Raw genomic sequence first — 26,777 nt, 5'->3', positions numbered from 1 at the left:
TAGTTTTCCCGTGTGTGAAATGAACTGTTAATAATGTCGGCATGGCAAATGTCACCCATTAATGGATAAACGCTTTGGAACCCTGTGATGGAAGATGATTGGGGGATGCACAATACTGTTAGTACGAAGTGCAACGGGTCCCTGCCACAGTTGATCTCAGTACTACCCGCAGGAAGTGGGCAGAGTGGGTGCTTCTCAAATATTCCCTTCTTGTTATAAAAGCTATTTCCAGGGGTTGCAGCCTGCACAGCTTTAGCATCTGACGCTGTTTTAAAGCTGTATTTGTGTTTTCCTCATGGGGTTCTGCAGGCCTCCCCTTGGGTTTTGTTTAGGTAAAAATCCCTCACCCCTTGCACGTACTCCCTCAGAGAGTGCTCCAGCCCCGTATGGGGAGCAGGCTTTGAGTCTGTGGGAGCTGCTGGGCCGGCCCCGCAGCCCAGGAGGGATTAATGCTATGCCCAGTCTGGTCAGGCCTTTTCTTCAGGGCACCACTGATTGGTTGCACTGACAATCTTCAGCAAACCCCAATATCTGACCCCTGACAAACTACCAGCCCCAACGCATTCTTAATGGGGCTCTGCTGAAGAACAGGGCTGTCTGGGTCCCTGGGTCTGACAGGGGCAGACCATCCTGTTACAGTCCCCTCCTTTTCTGTGCTCACAGGTGTTCCCCTGTGAGAGGTACCTGCGACGGCACCTCCCCACGCATGGAGGAGGGGGCAAATTCAAGTGCCAGATCTGTAAGAAGTTCTTCCGCCGGGAGCACTACCTCAAGCTGCACGCCCACATCCATTCAGGTAGGTGCTTCCTCGTGTATCCTTTCCGCTGCGTCGGGCTTCCTTTCTCTGGGGAACCCCCAAGGGGCAGAGCTGTCTGGATGGTATTTAGTGAGGATCAGTATTCAGTGCTCTTTTGATTCTGTTCCAGGCTAGCCAGAGTAAGTAGTGTATTACACAACCTTTGGTGCCGACTGCTTTTCAGAGTAATACCGTGCTGCTGAGACAGGGTTAGCTGTTGAACCAGCTTGGCGATCTCACATCAGCACCAGCTGGGTGATGGGAGTGCAGCACACAGCCAGCCTCCTCCCTTCTCAGGCTTGCTGGGGCTAGCAGCGCTGTCCTGGAGGAGGAGCACTCAATGGGAGGTGTAGCCATCCACCCATTGGCCAGAGGGAGCATTGCTGACAGGGGCCTTTCAGGGAGGAACTACAGCAGGGGTTCTCAAACTGGGGGTTGTGACCCCTCAGAGGTTATTACGTGGGGGGTTGCGAGCTGTCAGCCTCCACCCCAAACTCCACTTCACTGCCATCATTTATAATAATGTTAAATATAAAAAAGTGTTTTTAATTTACAAGGGGTGGGGGTGGAGGGGTCACAATCAGAGGCTTGCTGTGTGATGGGGTCCCGAGTACAAAAGTTTGAGAACCACTGAACTACAGAGATAGGTGTTGGTGTGGGAAGGAGTCACTTCTTTCTGTACTCATGATTCGGGCCTTCCTGTCCTGCTTTGGAATCCGAGCACACCCAAAGGCGCTCGGGCCTGATGGCGTGTGGGGGGTTCTCTCTCTGAGGCACAGTGCTTCACGAGGGCGGGCTGGAGGTGATTCGCCTCTGGAGTCTTATCTCTGTTTTTATTGGGCTGGAAGATGATGCTTTCCTGTGACTCTTCTGCCTGCCCTGTCACAGCATGGGGAGCAAGTGACGCTGGCAGTTTGGAGAAGCTATGTGGTCTTCAGAAAGTGGCAAAGGGACCTGCCGTTTGGGGAGGGAAGTGGAGATTTGTCATAGTGTCCTGTGCCCCCTACCATGAGTGTTGTCGCTTCATCACCTTTGGGCTTTCCACACAGCTATCTCCCTGGAACCTGCTGTTAACACGCTAGGGACTGGCCATTCCCCTCGTCTGGGGCTGAGCACACTTGTCAGCCCAAGGGGTGAGGAAATACACTTGACTCCATAACCAGCAGGGAATCCTTCTGCTCCTTCAGCTCTGGGCCAGATGTAACTAGAGGAGAGGCCTTCGCACAGCGTAGCTATCAAGTCTCCATGCTGAAGTGGGTGACCCAGCTTGCAGGGAATATCACAGAGCAGGAAAGCGGAGACTGACGCTGCTGCCCAAGTGGAGGGACTAAAGGGTTATTAGAACAATGATAAGCCCTGAGGCCCAGTGCAGCCTGTATGTCCCTGACAGTGTGTCTCTGTCCTGCGCAGGTGAAAAGCCCTTTAAGTGCTCTGTGTGCGACGCAGCCTTCAACCGGAAAGATAAACTGAAGCGACACATGCTGATCCATGAGCCTTTCAAGAAGTACAAATGTCCCTTCTCGTATGTACCAAGTGACCCCTGGCAGCCAGGAGCAGAGCTGGCTTTGTTGTTCCTGAGATCCCACTGGTCTTTGGGAAGGAAGGTCTCCCTCAGTCTGCACAATGAAAGGGCTTCAGAGTAACAGCCGTGTTAGTCTGTATTCGCAAAAAGAAAAGGAGTACTTGTGGCACCTTAGAGACTAACCAATTTATTTGAGCATGAGCTTTTGTGAGCTACAGCTCACTTCATTGGATGCAGTGAGCTGTAGCTCACGAAAGCTTATGCTCAAATAAATTGGTTAGTCTCTAAGGTGCCACAAGTACTCCTTTTCTTTTTTTAATGAAAGGGCTGTTATAGGCTCTCAGAGTGTGTGGATAGCCCATATTGAGTGGCACCAAACAACCCACTCTTCTTGGGGAGGCTCCATGCTCTAGCGATTTTGAGCAGGGAGCTGGGAACCAGCAAGTTCTAACCCCAGCTCCTACCACTTGCTTGTCGCAATCCCTTCATCTCTGCCTCATTTTCTCCCTGTGTAAGATGGGGCTGATCCTACTGCCTCCTGGCGAGGTTGTGAGGTTTATCACATCGCACTGGTAGAGCACTTAAAAGTGCTATATATTAGCGAGGGGTTGCCTGAATGTGTATAAATACCATGCGCTCCGCCCTCAAAGGCAGTGTCGCCTAATGCATGAGGCACATGGGAAGGTTTCTTAGTTCCACTTCAAAATGTCTTTAAAGCTTTGACTGAGATATGCCCGTCCCTCTCAGGGTTACATTGTGTTGGCAGGACAGGGTGGGGAAGATGCCCCTTGCTCTCTGCATGGATAGAGATCTTGGGGCACAGTCTGGTGCCTTTCACTGGCACTGTGTCCACTGAATGCATCTTCTGTTTAAAAAATGTGGAGCCTTTCAATAACTGTCCGTGGTCCCCAGGGGTGGGGGGGCGTCTGGCTTGGAACGTGGGAAATGGTTGCCCTCATTGCTTGGGCTGGAGGAGTCCCCTACCCTGAAGGGTAATTGAGAAGACATCAGTTACTATGACAAGAGGCTGTACACAGAGATACAACCTATCTTCCAGTTAATGTGGAGTGAGATGGCTTCAGAGCCTTGGTAATGCTGGGGCCAGAACTCTAGCCATAGGCCCTTGCACATCCCAGCACCAATGGGTACGTTTCAGATACAAGAGAGAGACCCCTGGCATAACATTGTCTTTCTTCAGTGGCCTCAATTCACTTGGCTTCTCCCAACTCCTCTCCCATCCCAGTCAGTTTGCAACACCTTTGCCCCTGCTTCTGCCTGCAGCTGCTTTGAAGCACTGTTAATACCGCTCTGTGAGGGGACCCGTGACAGGCACCGCATGACTTTCCAGTGGAAGCCATGTGCATCCACATCGCAGCACTCATCTTGAAATTGTGGGGCCCCTGTCGTAACACCCGGTGGATACACCCTGAGCTCTCCGCGGCACATGGGTGGTGAGCGATGATGTCTGAGAGCTAATGTATGTACCTCTTTCTGTCCTCACCACCCCCAACCCGATTCAAGCTGGTTACTGGGATTTTTATTCTTACAGAAGCCACACGGGCTGTAATAAAGAGTTCAACAGGCCAGACAAGCTGAAAGCTCATATACTCTCCCATTCCGGTAAGTGGGACTGCAGCTCTCCCCTTGCTGCCCATAGCTGTGAATGAAAATGCTGCTTGAATTCAACCTAAGTGCTTAGAGAGCCTCTTAGGCAGGAGGCCAGTGTGCATATCTCCTGGCTTTATTTTTCAACCAGAGCAGTAGTAGGGGTAAGATGCCTACGAACTGTCAAGCGAGTGGATTACTAGTACCCTTTATAGCAGTGAATAGTAGGACTCTTACCCTTCTCAGCACCATTGCTGGATAACACTAGTCTACATTGATTCCACCCACTAAATACATTGTCCTAGAATCCACAGAAGCAAGAGATGCCAAATCCCTTATGAAATCAGTCCGCTCCATTCCCTGACAATGCAGGATTCTTCCCTGAAGGATACTCTCCTGCTTTGTCCAGCTATGACTTGGGTGATGAGACATCCACCACCACTTCCCGCGGGAGATTTTCCACAGTCCAATATAAGGAGTTTCCCATGCAGTAAAACTAATAGTGTCACTCACTGGTTCTGCAAGCAGCCCCTGGCTTTGGGATTTCTACCTCTGCTCCTGCAGGTCTACTGGAAGAGCCCACGTTCCATTTGCAGCTGTGTCTAAGATCCATGCACATTTGAGGCTATACAAATAATAAACCATGTGGCCAGCTTGGGATATAGGAATTCTGAAGCAGAGTCAGGATATTAGGTGTGCTTATTTGCATATTAATACCAAGAATGCTCTTTCTGCCCCATACCCAATAATGTCCCCATGTCAAAAGTAATCTCTTGGGATTCAGATGAGCGTTTGTCTGAGTTCCACATCCACAGCCACACCCCTAGAAACAAGCTCCCAGGGAGCCCCGCAATTCTTGCCTGACAAGTAGTACAACTGTAGATCTCTCCCTCTCCTGTCTCTGTCACGTCCAGAGCCCTGGACAGAGCAGCTGGATGGAGTATGCACTGAAGATGCAACTGATGGGGGGCATCAGTTTGTTCCTCCAGTGAAATTAAGGAGTTTCAAAAAATCAGTTCATTTTCTTTACGGTTCCTAAACCAAGCAAATCTTAAGTTTAAGAGCATGTGTTTCACTTTTGACTGTGCTCTTGTGAAATTGCTTTCATGGTATATTGCTCAACTCCCTTTAGGGACAGGAGCAATGCTGTCCTTATGATAAACCCTGAAATTAGGGTTCCAGATCACTTCAGGCTCCAACCTGCCGTACACATTCTCTGCTTATGTGCATTTTTTTAAAAATAGAAAACGAAAAAATCTGATCTCTTTGCGGGAGGGGGTGATTGTTTTAAGCAGTAAAAGCACCAAATAAAAGTATTTTGGGGAGCTTTGGGTGGGGATTTTTGTCTTGTTTTTGCCAAGCAATAGTTAAAAAATTACTCGGCTTTGAAGAGCAGACACAACTATTGAGCCCCGTTGCAGTGCGATTAATGGGTCCATCCACCCTGTAAGGAGGGTTCTGTAACTAAGCTCTTTCTCGTATTGTGCTTGGCTTAGGAATGAAGATCCACAAGTGCCAGTACTGTAACAAGTCCTTCAGTCGACGGGCCCACATGGTGGAACATCAGCGCTCACACACTGGAAACTACAAGTACCGCTGCCCCACTTGCAGCAAGGGCTTCACGCGCCAGAAGTATATGAAGGACCACAAGTGCCGGCTGAACTCACCCAAGGACAAAGAGCTTCAGATCAGGAAGGCCCAGAAGAAGCGGGGAGCTCGGCGGAAGGTGGGCCTTCCTCTTCCCGGCCAGCTGGCCCTGGCAGAGCTGAAGGACAGTGCAGAGGGGGAGAACCCCCGGGAGAGTAGCCCCAACAAAGAACAATTTCGGGAATCAGACGCAGTCCTGTCCATTGTGGTTGGTGGGTCAGCAGCTGCAGATTCGGACCTTGTAGTCCCCGGCCAGCCCAGCAGCATTGCTTCCAGTCTTGCCCTGGCAGAGTTGCAGACTGGCACAGATGTGCCGTGCGCCATGCTGGCTGTCCCCGTTTACATTCAGACTACGGACTGATAAAACTATGACCTGTGTGTGCTTGGTGAGCGGTAGGGGATCCGCATTTTCTTCACCCACTGGTGGGGTGGCCAGACTCATGGTGAGATGGGCTGAAGTGTCTGGATCACAGTGATACAGAGACCAAAACTCTTAGGGATGGAGATGGGTAGGGGAGATAATGACTTTCATCTCCACCTACCAAGGTACATGACTCCATAGAAGCCAGTGATGGCCAGCAGGTCTGGAGGGGAATGTTACATTTTCTTGTCCCCGTTCAGCACTTGTCAATGCGGGGTGGGGTGACGAGGAGCCCTGAATCAGGATGGGAAGAATGGTAGAGACCATGAGCAGAAAGCTTTGCAAATCACCATCTGCCCCATTTATGTTTTCATTGTAAAATCCATATATATGGGGATATATATCCATATATATATGCCTATATATGGGGAGGGGCATGTCCAAGTGCAAATACATGATCCTTCCTCTGGAAGCAAGTGCATCCTCATATCCTTTGGGAACACTGTTCATAAATACCCTAATAGACACTGCCAGTGTCTCTCTCATCTGTGTGTGTTAGCAGAAAGGCTGTATTATCTGTACTGGGTGTGTATAAACACGATGGCCCTGATGCTGCAGCTGCTCTGCATGAAGTCAGGGGATGGCCAGCAGCTGCGGCATTGTGCCCACAGTTGTGTGCCTGAGTGCATGTACGTGTGTGTTCTTTTCTTCTGTTTGAAGTTCTCGCCACAATGGTCACTGTATTTTAGCTCTTCTATGTCACTCTTTAGCCAAGGATCTCAAAATGCCTTAGACACAAATGAGTTAATCTTCACAGCAGCTAAATATTCCTCTCATTGTCCAGCAGGGAACCACAGCACGGCAGGTAAGTGAACTATCCCAGCTGACACAGGAAGTGCAGAGCTAGGGCTTGAAGCCAGATTGCCTGACTCCAAGTCTGCTGGTCTACATGCTACCCAGTGCTTCTCCACGCTTTCCCTCAGAGGTGCTGGAACTAGGGATGCTGGGGGTGCTGCTGCAGCCCGTGACTTGAAGTGGTTTCCATCGTATACAGAGTTTACAGTTTGGTTCAATGGTTCTCAGCACCCCCACTGTACAAATTGTTCCAGCATCACTGCTAGCTGTTAGAATTGCAAGATTTGCTGCTGTTATCAGACTGGCCACCTCCACAATCAGCGCCAAGTCATGGGCAGCTTGTTGGAAGCTCAGTGTGGCAGCCAGCGAAACCCTGGAGCAGGTGTGTTGTCTCAGTGCCTTCTGTTACTGTGATTCAGCCTTCAGTCCAGCACGTGGTCATTGACTGCATGAACAGTGGTTCCTTCCCCACTCCCCTTCTTCCTCACCCCCCTGCATGTGACTGGAATAATCCTGACTTGGCAAATATCTTTCTCCCCCAAACCCCTACCCTCTGCAAAAAGTCAAGTGGTTGTTGGAGGAAAACATCTATCCAAAATGAGAGGAAAGTAGGAGCCATGGAACACGTGGTGAATGAATGAGCCCAGAAATCTTCCTCTTCCTGCTAGGACCTTGTAAGGGAAGGGGAGATGTGGTTGTGGGCTGCTGTGTTTTGCATTAGTTTCACTGCTTTGAGCAGATGTGACAATGTGTTGATGGGGATAGCACGGCTATGGCAGAACGTGTAAACTTCTGAGTAACGTGAGGCCAGCCCTGTAGTTAGTGCTCTGTATAGCTATGGGAGAGACCACGTTCAGTTGCCCGCGCTGACTCCTGCTCCTGGCACCAGTGGAGCCCTTCACTCCATGGGGCAAGAGAGCTTCTCCCAACCCTCTGTCAGCTGCTCTGATTATGGATTTGGATTGATGAGCACCAGAGGGACTCCCCTGTCGATCCTTCTCTGACCCAGAGAAGCTCAATGCAGGCAGGTGGAAAATTAATTTAAAATGAACTTAATTTAGTGCTGGTGAAGGGCCACATGGAGAGCACAGGAGACCAAAGTTCTGCCTCCACAGAGCAGGTAGGACATGGGCAGCAAGAGCTGCAACTCCTTCCCTCCCCGACCTGCTGGGATCCCCTCTGCAGATGAGTTTCCATTGCCCAGCCAGTCTTCAGCCTCCTTGTTGTTCTGACAACAGCAGAGCATGCCTGAAAGAGATACTTCACTTGCCACAGACAAGGCCCTGATCATTAGGAAGGGGAGCTTGAACGAGAGCTCCCTCTCACCTCTTACCCCGTCCTCTTTGGGATTAGCTCGTACACTAGATTCTCCATTGCTTTGTCTAATGCCATTTTAGATTACTCCGGTGCTGGCACTTCCTTCTTGGATATCTTTCTGTGCTGGTCCCTGGATTCAGAGTAAAAGTCAATTGGACAACAATCAGCATTTCCAGCAGTAAGGCTTGGCCTTGTTAGCATGCAGAATGGCCAAGAGCCTGTAGGAAGGCTGTGGTGTTGCAGGCTCTCATTTTGGAGATGTCCAGTGTTCAGAAAAGCTCCTGGCAATGACGTTTCCTTCCCGAGCCTCCTTCTTGTCTTATACATGAGAAGAGCTTGTAGAAAATCTGCTGAAATGGTGCATAAGTTTCTGACAACCAGAGCAGTAATAATAATGTTACTGTGCAATGGTCTTCTGGACCTCACTGACCACAAGCATCCTGTCCTGTGTGCAGCAGCTCGCTCACAGCGAGTTGTTCAGGGATGTCCTTCCTGTCTCCTTGTGATGTATTATGCTAAACTAGAGGCAGTAATGCACAGACATTATAGATAGAACATAGCTGTCTTCTGCATCCCAGGGCAGCCTGTGTAAGATTGTTCTCTCACAGCACATGCTCCAGGGCTGAGTAACGGGATGATGCAGCCTCTACCCCTTCCCTTGGGAGACTATTGCACAGTCTAATGCATCTCCTGTTAGGTTGTTTCCTGCTTCCCATCCTACAGGTTCCCTTTGCCCAGTTTCATCCTCCTGAAGTAGTCCCAGTGCCCACACCACCTTTTCAGTATTTCCTGCTGCTTTTGTCCCGCTGCCTTCAAGCATTTTGTATGAAAACTTTTCATCTGTTTCAGAGGCAAGATTTTATTTGCCTAAAAGTTTGTTTGAAATACCCAGCTTTCCAGACAGAAGAACCACCACCAGGAAATGGTTTGCTAAATATACCTCTCCTGCTTTCCCTCTCTATCTGGCCACATTGTAAGGCGTAATTATGTGGCCGCTAGCACCTATTGCAGCATTACAATCATCCCTGGTTTGAGACTGGTATGTGGGTGTCTCATTCTTCCTGTGTGTATTATGGCAGCCCAGGGATGGCCTTCCATTCTATCCTCTGTTTTCAATCAGTTGTGATCGTAGGGTAGCCAGTCAAATGTTCAGCAAGATGCTAAAAGCAATTTTGCCCAATCTGCCTGTATTGAAAGTAATCCAGGTCTTAGAGAGACAATACAAATAGAACTTCAAGTAACATAATTTTGAAAAGTCAGAGGCTGAGGGATTCTTCATTGTTTTTCACTCGTCTGTGTCTTGGAAAGCTGCCTTATTTTATTACCCTTACATCCAAAAACTAGCACTGACTTCCAAGTACCAGCTCTCCACCCAGCTTGGCTGGCATGCTTGCTCTTCAAGAGGGAAAATCTAAATGCTGAAATAGAGAACGGGGTTTATAGAGGTCTTGGAACAAGAGAGAAAATGATCTGTATTTATAGTGGAGCTTCTGTCTTGGAAGCTCTGAGCATGTGAGTATCTTGCATGGCTGGTGGAGGCTGCGAAATCCAATTACATCTGAGGAGAGACAATGTGTGACTGTGTGTCAGAGCAGCAGGCTGTGCCATCTCTCAGGCTGCACAGTAGCAATCTGGAGCTGTGACAGCTGGTTCCACAAGCTGCTGTAATGTCCTGTTGAGAATCCCTCAAGAAATAGGTAGATATAGGTGAATCCTATTTTCTTCTGCTGGACAGAGATAGAAAGATGATTGATTTGTAATTTTTTTTAAAGACATTCTCATGTGCCTGCAGCTCTGCTGCCTGAAATTTAAACTCAGATGTTGAAAGAGATCTGCCAGGAAGAGACCAGGGTTTACTTTAGAAAAAAGTCCTCTAAAACACGTGATCTTTAATTGTCTTTATTTTTAAGAATATTCTGCATATATACAGAGGAGCAGTGAAGAGGGCACAGTGTAGTGTATTATTATAGGATTTTAAAGCCCTAGTCATGGCCAGGAACCCATTGTGCTAGGTGCTGTACAAACAGAACAAAAAGCTGGTCCATGTTATACCAATAAAATAAAAACCAGTAGGATCTTATTAAAGGGGAAAAGGCAAATTGTCACATTTATTGTGAATACAGAAGGAATCCTAGTAAGCAGTTAGTTATAGCTATAACATTCCATTCAATTTCATATTTATTCATACATTCATTCATACACACACACACAAGTTCTGCAAGGTTGTTATCATAGTTACCAGCCTTAGAGTTGCTCATGCCAAGCCACTGGCCAGGTGGCCTGGACATGAGGAGGGAGCGGGGCCTTGTCAGATGCTCATCTGATGCTCCTGGAAGTTGGTTTGCAGAATCAGACCCCAAAGTTCTCACTTTCTAGAGTCCATTTTTATAGGAATTTCTTCCTATGCCAATCTATGGGAATTGCTTCATCATGCTGTTGCTGAATCAATCAGCAGATGGCACATTCCTGATGGCTTCATGCTGCCAGATGTTATCTTGTTTTTTGGTTCTCCCATCCTTGAGGCTGTTGGGTGGATTCCAGCCTGCCCTCCGGGGGTCCTCTGGTTATTTCCACTTGACGCCTTCTTCAGCCGATGGACACTGGATTCTTAGGCTGGCACCTCCCTGATCATTCAGTTATTATCCACACCAAGCATCCATCCACATACATCCTCTATCTCTATTTTAATCACAATTGTTAACAAAGCGAGATGAATACAACAAAAGGATGGGGAGTCTCTGGGTGCTGTTTCTGTTGTTACAGAGTATTGCTTTGAGTCTCTCTCTGTGAGTAGTTGTTGTTACAAAGATTTGCTTTGAGAACAGACTCTGTCTTAGACTGTACTAACACAATTAGCAGCTTGCAAGTTTCACACAGAGAGGGAGAGAAACAGTACCAAAAACCAAGAGACCTCTTAATTAGTAATACCCTGGAATTTAAACTATGGGGAATCAAATTCATTTGTGATTTTAATACAGAACTTCTTTAATATGATCCAACATCCCTGTCTCCAGGAGCTTACAATCTAAGTATAAGATGAGATAACAGATGGCTACACACGGAATGAGGGGGGAATACAAGAAAACAAAGAGACAGTATTGGTCAACATGCTACGCAGGGGTCTCCGTTCCTGTTCCCTCTTATTTGGTGTGACCTTGCTCAAGTTAATTACTTAAACTGAGCTTTCACACTTCACTGGAGTTAGCAGGGATGAATATGAACCATTCTGTTAACTTCCCATCTGCAAAATGGGTCTAATACTTACCTCACAGGCATAACATGAGGATCTGATTAATGTCTTTATTGTGTGTAAGAACCAGGCAATTGTTAGTATTATTATTTACATTGTGCCTTTTGTCCCACACTAAACAAAGTGCAATGTTAATTCTACACAAGAATTGTGTCCTCTGTCACTGAAATGCAGCTGCCTCTAGTGTGGAACATGACCACTTTTTAGCATTATGGTATCATTTAGGTAAGGCACTAAAAAGTATATACAATGAATGTGTCAGGGGAGTTGAAGGACCCAGCAAAATTGAAATTAGATCACAAAACCGGTGCTAGTGCCCCTCCAAGAAACAGGCACTGTAATGATTATACATCCTCAGGGCATCAGTGTTATGTCACACCTGAAGGATGGTCCCCTCCTATACCACCACCACTTCCTAGCACCATCCTTGGACATTAGTTCAACAGGGACTCACAAAGAAGATCTTCCAGGACCACTGTCTGTAGCACCTGCATTTTTCTGTGAAGTTTCTCATAGTATTATTGACTTGGCCCCAATCCGTCGGGACAGACAACCTGACAGTTGTAGGTGGTCTAACTCTTGTATGTTTCCTATTACTATGGCAATATTAGAATAAAAGCGGGGATCTTTTATATCCTGCTTCCTTCCCATCTGAAAGATGAATTAATAACTAGGGGGTGAACTCCCAGAGGTGGTGTGGTTTACCCCTCTCTTTCCTACCATTCAGTCTTTTCTGTTCTGCAGGGATAGGCTCCAAGCCTCTTTAGAGATAACTCTGTGCCATAATGATGTTGCAAGATCAAGTCTATCCTTTCCTAATTCTCCTAGATTGACTACTATGAAACAGTCCAGCATGGGTTGTCTAAGCATAATGCTCTGCTTGTTTTTCTCCAGCCACCAGTTATGAGGTCCTAGGCAAAGTGTGGTGATGAGTGAAGAGATGCTATGACAACTGGAGCTCTAGGAATCTTTGTCATAGATGAGATCAGAGGGGAGAAGAGAAACAGAAGTAGGAGGGAGTGAATTAAACCACCAAGAAGTGGCTCTTATTCAAAGTGTTACTAAACCCACAAAGTTTAGTGCTATTCTGATTTAGGGTTTGTCTAACCATAGCTGCCAGGAGTCTGCGGCGCGCCCCAGGCAAAGAAGGGGAGTGACAGGATGAGGGCAGAAGAAATTTTACAGCATAGCCAGGGCCTGGTGGTCTGGGAGCCCCCTGGGCCCGAGCAGCTCTGCCAGGGAGCTTCTCCGCGCTGTAACACGTGTTAACCAGCCGCAGCCCGTGTAGACAGGTGAACAGGCTGCAGCCCAAGCCGGCGGTGTCCGAGCGGGCTCCGGTTGTTATGGATTCAGCGCCCCGACCCGCCGCAAGGGACCCAGGCTGGAAGTACCCGGCCCCTCCGTTCCCTGCCCTGGGCCGCTCCCTCCTGCCGCCCGACAAGCTGCGGAAGGGCCGGAAGTCTCAGTGCGGTCGCTATGGCTCTACCTCTTACGTCACGAAGTTTACTACGATATGTTCATCACATGATGATGATGTAATGGTGGGTGACGGGGCGGGGGGGTCAATGTGAAATTCAGCTCCCTCAGGGTAACGTGAGCATTTGAGACTACAGCTCCCAGCATGCACTGCTGCCCCAGGGCCAGAGCCGAGGTGGGGATTACCGCTCCCACCATGCATTGCTGCCCTGAAACGAGAGCAAAAGTGGGGACTACAGCTCCCAGCATGCAACGCTCTCCTCAAGGCGAGAGCGGAGCTGGGGACTACAGCTCCCAGCATCCCCTGCTCGGTTCGGGCCCCGGGCCCGGGGGCGGGGTGCCGCGGTGGGGGCTGGGAGACGTGGCGTGGGCGGGGAGCCGCCGTTGCCGTGGTGCGGAGTGACGGCTGCGGGCGAGGCGGCGGTGAGTCAGGAGGGCGCAGCCGAGGCGGAGGCCAGTGTCTTCCGCGCGGCGCCGGGCGGGGAGCGGCTGTTGCGAGGTCTCGGCCCAGGGCCTCTCCGCCGTCCGTCTCCTTGCCCCCGCCGGGCCTGCCCCGCTCTCTCCTCCTGCTCGCTGCCCGCCGCGGCCCGGCCATGTCGGGGATGCTGGGGAAGCTGTTCGGGACGGGCGGCAAGGGCGCCGGGAAGGGCCCGACGCCGCAGGAGGCCATCCAGCGGCTCCGCGACACCGAGGAGATGCTCAGCAAGAAGCAGGAGTTCCTGGAGAAGAAGATCGAGCAGGAGCTGGTGGCGGCCCGCAAGCACGGCACCAAGAACAAGCGGGGTGAGGGGCCGGGCCGGGCCGGGGAGGGGAAACCCGCAGGGGCGGGTGGCGGCCCGCCGCCCAGCGGGGTGGAGCCACCGGTCCGTGCTGGCGGGGCGCTGGGCTCTCCGGCGGTCCCTGCTCTGGGCCTTCAGCCCCGAGCCGTGGCTGTGCCCTCCTTCAGCACCCAGGCTGGAGTGCCCGTAGGGACGGGCCTTGGAGCAGGCTGGGCAGACCTGGGGGTCCCAAGGCCCTGGGCACGGCGTGAGAACCTGCCCAGAATATCACTTCCTTCTGGCCGAGGCTCAGCCCTCTGCTCTCTCAGCCCTGGGCACGGGTGGGACTGTTCTCTGATCTGCGGTGGGGAGGGGCGGTGGCCACCAAAGTAGCTTTGTGTCTGTTCTACTGATCCCTAGTCCTAATATGAATCTTGATTCCTTGAACAGTCCATCTTGTTGCTGGGTTATAGGATTAAGTTCCACACGCTATTGGCATTGGCTGCCCTGTCAGGTGAACTCTAGGATCATTTCTTTTTAGATACACTGGAAAGCGATCCTATCAAACGGTGACTTGTAGGGGCTACTTTCCCAGGCCTTTGTTTTATAAAGTTTCAATTTAAGTTCCATTTATATTGGTTGACTTACCTGCTACCAATGCCTGGAGACAGAACAAAACATACCATGGTCTACCCTCAGTTCATTGGACCTATTCTCTATACACTGTGTGATGGAGTATGTTACTTATACGTTCTTTACAGCAGAAACTCTATAAAAGTCTTTCTGTACAACACCAAACACTGTGTGCATTTAGTAAATTTTAACCAGCATTCTGTATGTGCATGAACATTAGGGAACTATTTAGACTTATACTCTGACAGTGGACCTATTGCTGACAGTGGGTCTCCCTGCACTTGATTGTGCAAATGTTCCACTAGTGTGGATGAGACAAAATTGTCTTCAGCTTCAGTGCAGTGGGACTTAACCGCTGATCTTCTAAAACTGGTCCATTTGAAAATGTAAGCATTCCTTTTTGATATGGTAGGTGTAAAACCCATTGGCGGTAGCCTGATCTAGTGGTTCCACTGTGGGATTGGTTGTCAGGTCTAGATTCTAGTCCTGATTCTGATTGTATCTTGCTGTGTGATCCTGGGCAAGTAACTTCTCCTCTTTTTGCTTTGGTTTCCTGCCTGGAAAATCGGGATAAAACCTAATAGCATTGTGAAACTTAATTAACACTTGTGATTTGAGATCCTGTGATAGAAGGCACTGTGTTTGTCCTTGAGTATTTATTGATCGCTTTGTTTTAATAACTGGGTAACTAGGAGCTTATAAAGCTGTAGTAGACAAATAAAGCTGTAGAAGATCCCCAAAATGATTTTATGGGAGGGGGAGGTAAGTGGGGCTGCCATGGTTGTGTCTGAGGGGGCGGGAATGTGAAAGTGTAAAACTTATGCTATATTAACAAATTTTCATCTATAATGGCAATTAGGGAAGGGCAGGTTTTTAGCTTAGGAAGTTGTTCTAAAGTATACACTTTATCACATGATTATGTCATGATGGGTGAGTGTGTCTGGTATAATGCTGACTTCTATTTCCGTGTAGAAGATAGCCTATTGGAATGTCAGAAAGATAATAAAGAGTTTGAGCTTGGGTGCATTACTGGCAGTGTCTTACAGCTGGGAAACTTAACTTCAAGTAACCAGAAAAGTACAAAAGCTACCTAGTATGCAGGTCCCTGCTGGTTTAGAGCAGACTTAAAAAAATAACAGGTTAAATCAAAGAATTTGAAGAGATCTGTTCCAGGGTGGATTTGATTTAAATCAAATTGATATAAATCATGATTTAAATCACTAGTCAGAAAGACGCGATTTAATCATGGATTTCTACATAAAAGTGCATTCTTGTCGGTTGTTATAACCTTAATACATATTCTTCACAATTCAGAGATAGATGTAGGTTTCATTTTTAGAAGGTACACACTATACATTTTTAAAGTGATTTATTTTGAAAACTTTTCAGATTAGTTTTACAGCTATATCAGAAAATGAATGGATTGTTTGGTTATTTCATTTACCAAAGGTAATTGCAGCAGATACTTATGAAGTCATTGGGAGGTGAACTATTTCCAATTCAACAGGTTAATCATTTAATATTTGGAGGATTTTCTTGCCATGCTGTATTAGGAGGAGAACATTACCAGACAGACATTTAAATTGTTTTAGTTAACTAAATCAATTACTGTTATGTATTCTGGATTTTTTTCTTCAACAGCAAACATATAATATTTTAACAAAAGCATATGCATTTTTGAATCTAGTTAAACATTCAAGTTTTTTCAAATCAGGTTTGGTTTTGTTAAAATTGTTTAACTAAAATAGTTAAATGAAATATATTTAAAAAAAAAAACAAATTAAATCTACTGTCAGCCAAGTCAACATGAGAAACTTAAAATATTAGCTTCTGCAGATAACTCAGTCATTTTCACCTTCATTTTCCTGTTTGCTCATAAACTGAAAAAGAAAAACAAGCTTTCCTGCTTTTTCAGGTCCCAAACGATTTCTCAGTTTGGAATGAATTAGTCCGAAGTGAGAAAATATTCTTTCTATACCAGCAGAAGCTACAGCTGTTAAAAGTGAGATTATCACTTCAACAGTCTCTGAATCCAAGTGCTTAAGTGACTTCCACCAGTTCACTGGTGTGACTTCCTTTAAAACATCATCAGCAAACATATATTTCTTGAATGGTTCGTATTCCCAAACTGGGTCTCTCTTGTGTCCTGCTGCCATTATAGGTATTCCCTTCTAGTGAGAGAATGGTATCTCAAATCAACGAAGGGTACACTCAGAAAGACCTCAAGACTTCTGGAATATACTGCTCAAACAGTTTCACTTCTGCCTGTCCCTCCCGTCTCACATTTATCTCCAGACTTCTTCTCCTTGTCCAGATCTATTCTGCTCCCAACAATCTTCTATTTATTGAACTTTTTGAAACTTTGCACTTTTAGAGAGAGGTAAGGGATTGACTCTCTCTACGCACATTTGCAGAGGGACAATAGGGTTGATGTCTGTTATTTCTCATGTCTTTATTTTATTTATTTATTTTAAAAATATTTTTGCTGTTAACAAGCATGATCTCTGGAGATACAAACCCACAGTCTGAGAACTGCAGAACTAAGCATCTCTGATGGTATCTTCTAGACTGAGCACTGAGTCCCATTGGGTAGATAGAAAGATTAGCCCCTGGAACCCCTTAAAAATCCCATAAGATTGAGTCCCTAATCCATGAACTATTGGAACTCATTTACAAAACCTTTCTTAAAAATTACATGAATATATTCTATATTGAATATACAAGCTTCTGAGCTACACAGAGCTGCTCTTCAAGTTTGGGAAAGGTACTCGGAATCACAGCTAAATACAAGGGGGACATTGTTGAGCATAAGTAAACACACATTTTAAGGGACCCTTCAAGATGAAGAGGCCCGTTAGTCCTGTTGCAGTCATAGGACAAAAGGGGGGGGGGGGGGTTAGTGGATTCCAGAGTGTTATAAGAAGTCATAAATCCAGTATTTTTATTAAAACCATGATTTTTGGTGTCTAGCAAAGTTATGAATTTAAGCTCCCAGGCTCATCTTTTGAAGATGGTGTTCAGATTTCCTTTGAGGATGAGGACTGAGAGTCAGATATGGAGTGGTCATTTTGTGAAGTTTTCCCCTATGGGTGGTAGGGTGTTGTTGTTTTGTCATTTTTCTGTGTGAATTCCTTCGAAAATATGGTGGTAGTCTGGTTTCACACACACCCCCGTCCCCACTCCTGGATTGCCTGCCAGCTCCTTGCCCGCACTGCCCAGGGTTGCTAGGTGTCCTTCTTTCCCTAAACTGAAAACAGGATACATAGGGCTGGCCTGAGGCTGGCCTGAGCCACCTGGCGTTGCTGCTCACCTCTTCCAAATGTTCCTCCATGCCCCATATTGAGCCAAGTAGCAGAGATGGGGCGGGGGGAAGAGGAATGAGTATGGGCTGGGATCTGGGTAGCAAAATGGTGTGAATGTGTGTGAGTACTTTTGAGCTTGGAGTCAGGCAGTGAAACTATTGGACTATGATCCAGCTAGCAGTGAGATGCCCCTTTCAGGGCTGGTATAGCAGAGGGGCAGGAAGGAGGCGCCAGGTAGTCGGAGGGCCCAGGGAGACTCCAGATGGTGGGAGGCTGGGATGTAGCAGAAGCAGGTGCCTGGAGATGGACAGGGAAGGAAAAGAGGCTGGTTGGGGTGGGGACTGGAGAGGGCTCTGGGAACTGGCCCCAAAGGACGGGGGATAGGGAAGACATGAGGCCAGGGTCGGGGGCTCTGGGGTCCGCTCGGGGGCAGGGGACATGAGACCGGGTTGGGTGGGCTCTGGGGACCGCTTAGGAGTGGGGGGTATGAGGCCAGGGTGGGGAGCACGGGATGGGGACTGCTCGGACCAGAAACATGGCTCTGCATGGCTCCAGCTCAGCTTCAGCCCACACGCAGAGGCGACATGTAGCTGTGGCTAGTAGGGGGGCACGTGTCCCCCCGTTTCTTGGGACACCCGGAAGCCAGCGGCCCTGCTCCCTCCTTGGGACAAGGAGAGCACTGCTGCCAGGTGGAGTGCCCCTCCTCGCTTCCCCTTCAGAGGTAACTGGAGAAGTGGTGGGGGGAGCATGTGACCTATGGATGTCCCGCCCACGTATCCCCTCTGCCCCATTGGTCCACTGAAAAGTGTCTGGCAGTCTGGATTCAGACCGGAGTCTGCCTATTGACTACACTGGTATAGACATTGGGTTGCTTGCATTGGCTGTCAGCCTGGTGCTGGGCTTACGGCTGGGGCATCCCCTTACCCCGGCGCTGACAGCCTGAGCTTTCAGCTGGTTAGTGGGTGAAAATCCACAGAAAACCAGTTTTTCATGGTGCAAACTGAGGACTTGATCTTAAGAGGTGCTGAACACCTCCGTCTCTGGTTGAAGTCAGAAGCTGAGGGTGTTCAGCACCTTGACAGGCTTAAGCAGTGTGTGAACTTCACTCTTGAACATGTGCATGGTTTTTGTTGTTTAAGTGGATTTGTAGATCTGTATAGAATTCTGTTTTGTACACATGTAAAAGCAATATGTTAGCCAAGCCATGTGGGTGGTTTTAGTTCAGTTATTTGACATCATTCATCAAAAGTAAAGCAGCTTAAATGTATGTATAGGAATTGAACCAGCCATTTGAGAGAGGACGTGATTCTATGGATAATTAGTGCTGTGACTGGTTTAGAGAGTGCCAAAATGTCAACATTTTGCTAGAATTATATTCCAACCATATCTGATGCATTAACAAGAATTACTGATTTTTATTTTTTTGTATTGCTAAATATGCTTCTAATACTGATATTTACTAGATTTTTCCATCCTCGCCCCGAATCCTCTTTTAGGCATGTACACCAGAAGTCTGTTATGGAAAGGGCAAAACTGTTCTGTGGCTTAAATTTTTGTTATAGCAGGCAATCCGTTTTAGGATGTGTTATGTTTTAATGCAAGACTTAATATATCAATACATACAACTTAGAGTGTTTCATGGGGCCAGCATTTTCAGAGCATGGAACTGGAACCTAGGAAGTCCTGACTTCTGAACCCAGCGGTAACTGACATACTCGATGACCTGGTCAAGACACTTAACATCTGCCTCTGTCTCCATTTTCCTTATCTGTATAATGGGGATAATGCTCACTTTACTTCATAAGGATGTGAGGAGATTTAGTAAATTAATATTGGTATAGCACAGACTCAGTGCTACACTTAGATTATTTTTGTCACAGATCCAATATGAATACTTTTGTTATCATTTTTTTCCAATGTGGGAAAATAATTAAAATTTCTATTGGCCCACTCACCAAACGTAAGTACAAATTCTCCAGGCTGGAGGTGAGTATGAGACATAGGTTAGCTTTAACTCTTGTGTACAGACTTCCTCAAAACACAGTAATCAAATGTTTGTGTAATTACGTTCTCTTCTTGTCTGTTTTTTTTTCTTTGTGCATAAGAACTTTCACTATATTCCACTTTCGTCTGTTCATTTCTCAAACAAAACTTTCACGGGTTTGATCTGGAGATGTTCCAATGGCAGACTGGATGAGAGGACTGACTTTGTTTTAGAGCGAACAAGAGCTGAATTTTGATGCTGAAAGCTTTCCTCTGTGGTGAAAACTTCACATCTAGTGCCCTGTAGGCAGCTAGCCATAGTGGAAAAGGTGATTCAATTTACTAATTTTAGGTTTTTGATTATATTACACTTCAGGCTGCAAAATGGCCTGGGTGGGCTAGTCACCAAATGTGTCAGGAATGAATAATAGCTGAATAATCATAATTTGTAGCCTTCAGGAATAACCTTACTGTGCTTGCTATGGAAATTGGTGGTTCAGTGCTTAACGGGGTGTGATAAGGAGATACAGTGTGATTGTGTTTACAGCTGCCTTGAAGCTAAGCTGGGAGCTATAAGCACCTGTTGAGCTGATGTCAGACAGCTGAGGATTTAACACTTCTTCATACAGGAAGTCCAGGGAATATTTATTGATTGTCTGAAATGATGTCTGCTTAGCTTAGAGCAGAGGTGGGCAAACTTTTTGGCGGGAGGGCCACACTGGGGTGCAAAACTGTATGGAGGGCCAGGTAGGGAAGGCTGTGCCTCCCAAAACAGCCTGGCCCCTGCCCCCTATCTGTCCCCTCCCACTTTCCATCCCCCTCAGAACCTGTCACGTATTCCCCCCTCACCCACCCCCAGCTCCTTGTCCCCTGACTGCCCCCTCCCAGGACCCATGGGACTCCACCTCCTATCTAACCCCCCTCCCCGTCCAGACTCCCTCCATCCACCGAACCTCTGCCCTATCCAACCGCCCCCTGTTCCCTGTCCCCTGACCACCCCACCCGGGATCCCACCCCCTATCCAACCGCCCCCTGGTCCCTGACTGCCCCCAGGACCCCCTGCCCCTTATCCAACCCCCCGTCCTCTTACCATGCTGCTCAGAGCAGCATATCTGGGAGCCACGCCAGAGCCAGACACGCTGCTGCGCTGCCCTGCATGAGCGCACGGCCAGGTTGCCCAGAGCACTGCCCATGCGGTGGCATGGCTGCGGGGGAGGGGGGACAGCAGGGGAGGGGCCAGGGGCTAACCTCCTGGGCCAGGAGCTAGTTTGCCCACCTTTGCCTGTAGTTTGCCCACTTCTGGCTTTGAGGCAATTCTTGTTTTAGTCCTAACTGGAGCACAGGATCTGGTCCTAGAGGTGAATATAGCTGCATCACTTGGTAATAGTGACCATAACCTAATAAAATGCAACATCCCTGGGGAAGCGGGGGATGAGACACCACAGCAGCACCCCATGGTAGCATTTAATTTCAGAAAGGGGAACTACACAAAAATGAGGAAGTTTTTTGTTTGACAGCATTTCTGCCCACCCATGTGTCCAAGCTTTGATTCCTGTCACGGTACTTCATACATATATTTTGATACTGCTTTGCAGTTTTTCCATAGATTCATAGACATTAAGGCCAAAAGGGACCTCCTGCATAATGCAGACCAAAGAATCTCACCCAGTAATTTCTGCATTAAGCCCATAACTTCTGTTTGGGCTATAGCATATTTAATTTGCCTAAGGCAGTAGTATCTAGTAGTCATAATCAGGATTAGAACCCAGCTCTCCATTTCCCCATATCTGTTCTAATAGCCTCACTGTTTAGTTATGGGCAAGTTACTTAACTTTGAAATGAGGACATTGCCTACCTTACAAGGAAAGGTCTGTGGAAAATCTTACTAGGTTCTTATTAGATGGAGGCAGAAGTGAAAGATAAGTTGGAGCCCCATCACCGAATGCCATTAGCAGTTCCCTGGTGAAAGCTTTGAACCTACCCACAGCTGCAAGGCAGAGAAGGATTGGTGCTTGGATTCTTACCAAAATGCTTTCCCAGGGCCCTGCGGGGTGGAGGGGGGAGACTTTATCTCATGTATTAGCCTCTGCCTAGGGGTGATAGATAAATAGAAGCCCCTGCTGTTGGGAGGGAGGAGCTTTTTTCTCTCCCAGCCCTGATCCACTTGGCTGCTGTAAGGGAGTCTGGGCATCTACTGTTCTACTCCCACCCAGCCTCTTAGGTGGTGGTCCCCTCTGAATAGCCTCAATGACAACCTCTGCTGTTTTCCTCTGGCAGGCGGCGAAATTGACATGATTCTAGTCAGTAGCACTGTTACCCATGGGAATCTCAAATGCAGTAGGGAACTGACCAGACCTCTGTTAATTTCACACTCCAGCTGTATCCCAAGACTGGGAGCAACAGATGATGCTGGCTTGTCTTCTGCATACTTAGGAAAACACCACTTTATCAGGTCACTTTTGGAATGGTTTTATACCTCTTTGAGCAATTGTTGATGTCACCCCCTCAAAATTGCCAGGGACAACTAGTAGATGAGTTTTTCAAGCCTTACACAAGAGTAGTGTTAGGTTTAATTAAATCAGTGGTTTGAAATGCTTTGCAGACCTCAGATGGAAGGTATACAAATGTGAAGTATTAAAATTGTTGGTTTCAGTTTATGTTGCCGTTCTGATAAGTTTTTATAGGACTCATTTCAAAAAATTCTTTAACCATATACAAGGACTTCTCTTTAATCTGTACAGTAATTAACAGTCCACTTTGAGTTGGCAGTGAGGAAAGGAATATTTGTGTCTTGTATCATAGTTGAACAACCTGTTAATGTGGCTTTTTGGTGCTAGAGTTGTCTTCTATATTGTTAGGATTCATAGCTTTTTTTTCTAATTGGAAACTGAAAGTTGATCAGTCTGTATACTGTTTAATTCAAATATCTGTATAGTAGTGTTAAACATGTTTGGTAGTTTTTAAAATGGAAACAGTCCTACCTGTGTACTAGTTACAGTATGAAGCTTTTTGAGCTAGGAAAATCACTTACTATACATAGTTTAGCTTGGTGAATGATGCTTCAGAACTTCATCCGTTTGTCATTCTGAAACATTGGGGCTTGTATGTACGTATCCGGAGCTCTGCACCTTGGTAAAGTTTTCATTTTTAAAGGAAAATTTTAGAGATTCTGTGTGTCTAGTATAAAGCTTTTAGGCATTCAGCTTTATTTCTAAACCAGACTCTGCAACTTCAGATGCTTAAAGCTGACTGTTGTTCCTCCTCACGCTGGAATTTAAGTTCCAGTCAGTGACCAATGAGGAATCATATTGTCATTGTCTTCTCTGACTCCTTCCTGGATTGTGTGCCGTCCCTTTCCTTCTCCTCCTGCCAGCGTGCGAATGGTCCTGTGCTCTTTCTCTTCTGTGCAGGAAGCGATCGCAACAGCATTTCCTGAAAGCTTGGTTTTTATTCTTTACAATGTGGAAAACCACACAGTTAAAATGGAAGGTAAGTACTCTGTCTGCAGAAATGTCCTGCAGCCTACTGTGCTAGGCTCCAGGTGTTCAAGGATAACGTTTCAGTTACAAGTGCCCAAAAAGGAAAGTCTGCCTCCGTTATAACTATAATATAGCTGCTATTGTGCCATAATCCACGGAAGAGATATGGCACTGATGTTGCAAGGTTCCTCCTACGTCCCAGAGGGACCACCTCACCTCTGGCACTGAGTGGGGAGTTGAGGTGCTGGCTCTTGTATCATGTAAGCAGACACTTGTCTAATAGAAACTGGACTTGGACTGAGATAAGCACTGTTTGGTACATGCCACAGAATGACCAGTTATGCAGAGGTGAATGTTCTGTATCTCTGTTACTAATCCCCTGAGCCATCTGGTGCCCTATAAAATCATATTTAAACAAGGATTGTGCTCGGTGGGTGAGATTAAAATCAACCATCTTATCCGATTACTTTGCATATAACTTGTTGCTGTTGGGCTCTTATACTATTTTAGGGAAGTTCTATGGCCTGTGTTGAACAGGAGGTCAGGCTACATGATTACAGTGGTCCCCTCTGGCCTTGAAATCTATGCTTTGTTTTTAATGTATACATGTAGTGTTGGAGAGCATGTCAAGATTTGTTTTAATTAGAATCTCGTCTCAGGAGTTTCTTGACATGTTGTAGATAAATTGCTGCGTCTTGCTAGACTGAGAGAGCCAGAATAGTTATCTGAGATTTTAAAATATGCTCTAACGCTGCCAAACTGCGAGTCTGAGACACCCGCTGTTTGTCCTTGCTGCCTTTGAAATGGGATTCTGTTGATGATTCAGACTCTTGTCTGTGATGTGGGCACCAGGAGTATGGACTCATATGTGTACAGAACAGCTAAATTAATGCATGCTTTTGTTTCAGTTGCCTAAGTTTTTATGTTAAGTATCTGTGTAGAAGACAGTTATATGGTAGTAATCTACATCTTTTAGATATTTTTCAAGTATTCATTACTCTGGTGTTTAGGGTTATTATGTGGATGATAGAAAACAGTGGGATCTGTCCAGAAGAGAGAGGCAAATGGGATAGATGGGTTTAATAAATTAGTCCATTTTATATTCTTTCTGTATGGTTGACAGTTGGTATACCATTATTTTGAGGTTGCTTTTAGAGGTTTTTTTCCTTCCAAATATATACATTTGCCTCCTTTGTTTGTTTTAGTGAGATGTGTGCTTCTGATAAGATACTGCCTCAAGTTGTCATACTTTCTAGAGTGAAGCAATGAGTAGGCTTAAGTCTAAATTTCTCCTCAGTCTTACTGACCAGAGATGTTATACCTTGAGTTTCCGCTGGGCCAGGTGTCTTTCAGTATTTTTGTATCAAGTATGTGATCCTGTTTTCTGTGGTAAAGAATGGTAGCTGCAGGACAACAGAGAGAGATAAAATCATGAAGGTCAGGCTCGGGACGGGGGGGGGGGAATCCGGTAAGTTCACTTACCTGCAGATCTTTACAGCGTGTCTGTTTCTGTATTAAGTAAAATAACAGAACTTCAGATTCTTCACAGTACTTTTTAATGCAGACAGTTCTTCTGTTTTCCCCAAACGCAACACATTTTTCGCTTCAGATATCAAAATTGGATTTGTGGGTATATGAAACCCTATATATTCTTAGGTTCTTCAGGTGGTTTTTTTTGTAAATTCTAATATACTGCCAATAGCGGCGTTTCATAAAATTCAAATAAGGTACTTTAAAACTGCTATAAACGAAAAATAAAATGTAAAATGCTAAGGCCCTGAGTCAACAAGCACTAAAGCAGGTCCCTAACTTCACGCACAATGAGACTATTCAATCATGTAAAGGTAAGCTTTGTGGATAAGTGTTTGCAGCATCTGGGGCTAAAATAGTATTTTTATTAAAATCTTTTCTTTTTCACTTTAAAAATTGTGGAGGTGTTACATTAATAAAAAGCTATTGTGAACTTTTTTTATATACAGGCCAAAATTTTCAAACATGAATCTAAAATTCTATTCTTAAAGTGGGATTTTCAAAAATACCTACATGACTTGTTGCGTTGACTTCAGATTGCAAACCATGGTAGAGGAGGATAGCCTGATTGAAGCATTTCCCGTTTTCTTCCCTTGTGGAAGTTCCTGAATTGAAAGGTGGTGGTGGCTGCAGAGATAGAACGACTATTTGGTTATCAACCTTGTCTTTTGAATCTATGGTGTTATCACTGTAAGGTTGTTAATGAGGCTCTGGATTCATCTTTTTCATCATAGTGGAGAATTTAAGTGTGAAATTTTAGTAGAAAAAATTTCTCTGTAAAAACTGAAATTCTGCTAAAAAGTGGGAAAATAAAGAAACAAGAATGTACTATCCACTTTGCAACTGAAGACCTGAAAAAGGAAACAACTAGCAACATGTTAATAAGTCTGACTTTAAATTTAAAAATCTCCCTCTTTTAAAATGACTTTTCTTTCAAGCAATTGAAGCTGACATTCCAAATCTAGCTGCCTCTGATCCAGCTGCTTTTTATTTGTCTTGCCTTCCCTCTGGGAGAGCAGTAAAGAGGCCCTTGGGAATGAAAATCAGGCCCTAGGTCTACTTAGTTTGGAATGGTAACAGGATGACAGAGGTATTAGAATAATGATACCGAGAAGTTGTGCTCCTGTTTAGTGTCACATAATAATAGGGTGACCAGATGTCCCAATTTTATAGGGCCAGTGCCGATTTTTGGGTCTTATTCTTATATAGGCTCCCCCACCCTTGTCCCGATTTTTCACACTTGCTGTCTGGTCACCATACATAATAAGAGCCCGGGATCAGCCAATTAAATTAAAGGCAATACATTTAAAACTAATACAAGGAAATGCTTTCTTTTAGTGCATATTAACTGATGGCATTTGCTGCGATAAAGTTTTACTGAACCAAAGAACATAGTAAAATTCAAAATAATTAGATATGAATGACAAGAAGATTTAGTTGAATTCTGTCCACCATTACATTATATAGGATAACTTTATAATGGACAGAAATCCTCCTGCTTCAGGTCTAAAGCCAAACCACAAACTGCCAAAGGTTAGGAAGAAATATATCCTGTAAGCTTGTTGGCGCATAATTAATTGTGGAGGCTGTAAAACTTTTCTCTAGTATCTGCCACTATCTGAAATAGGATATTGATCTATGTATTGTTGGTATGGTCCTGTATGATCGTTCTTGTGTGATGGTGCATTAGAATATTTTTGCTGTTCTTTGGTTTAATTCTCTCAGTGAAGAGAGACCATCATGGTCTTGTGAATGCTCTAGTGATGAATCTTTGACTTCAGTTGATTTTTGTTGTTTTCTGTAAATGGCAAAATTCTAAATCCATTGGTAACTATCTCTTCTTGTATCAGCCCAGACCTTTTTTTAGGAGGTGGATATGGAAATCTGTCAGAGCTTTCTACATGATCCTGCTACAGTAAGCTAACAATCCTTTAAAATGACCACTGAACAAACTCGTGGTTTAGCATCTTTCTAAGCCTGTTCCCAGAGTCCTTCCATGCACAGAGCTTCTGTTGAAGTCAAGGGGAGCTCTGTATGCAGAGGGACTGAAGGATTGGGCTATTAGTAAATGCAAATATCTATTTTCTTCAGAATTTTTATTGCACAGAAGCAAAACCACTTTGGGTAATCCTGTAATAGACACACCCTCTGCCCCAATATCTGCTTCCCAAAACCAGCTGGATTTATAACCCTATTAAATATTGCAGTAATGTCTGCAGGCCCAGGTGCTGTACTAACAGTTACACGCTCACAAGTATATACT

The 26,777-nt window shown here is 46.0% G+C and overlaps 2 protein-coding genes across 3 annotated transcripts in view; both read left to right on the top strand.

Moving 5' to 3' along the window:
• Positions 1-6,458, top strand: part of ZNF341 (zinc finger protein 341) — a 29,073-nt gene extending 22,615 nt beyond the window's left edge. For both annotated transcript variants that reach the window (XM_084645623.1, XM_084645624.1), the window contains exons 12-15: positions 664-796; positions 2,207-2,318; positions 3,868-3,938; positions 5,420-6,458. In XM_084645623.1, coding sequence (XP_084501749.1) covers positions 664-796; positions 2,207-2,318; positions 3,868-3,938; positions 5,420-5,931 — 828 coding nt within the window. In that variant the 3' untranslated portion in view covers positions 5,932-6,458. The remainder of the gene's footprint in view (positions 1-663; positions 797-2,206; positions 2,319-3,867; positions 3,939-5,419) is intronic.
• A 6,746-nt stretch (positions 6,459-13,204) lies between these two features.
• CHMP4B (charged multivesicular body protein 4B) overlaps positions 13,205-26,777 on the top strand; it is a 33,755-nt gene continuing 20,182 nt past the window's right edge. Inside the window, exon 1 of the mRNA XM_084646183.1 lies at positions 13,205-13,612. Coding sequence (XP_084502309.1) covers positions 13,423-13,612 — 190 coding nt within the window. The 5' untranslated portion in view covers positions 13,205-13,422. The remainder of the gene's footprint in view (positions 13,613-26,777) is intronic.

The sequence above is a fragment of the Lepidochelys olivacea genome (assembly GCF_965140295.1).
Source record: "Lepidochelys olivacea isolate rLepOli2 genome assembly, chromosome: 13".
Classification (NCBI taxonomy): domain Eukaryota; kingdom Metazoa; phylum Chordata; order Testudines; family Cheloniidae; genus Lepidochelys; species Lepidochelys olivacea.
This window is presented reverse-complemented; position numbering and strand designations above follow the sequence as displayed.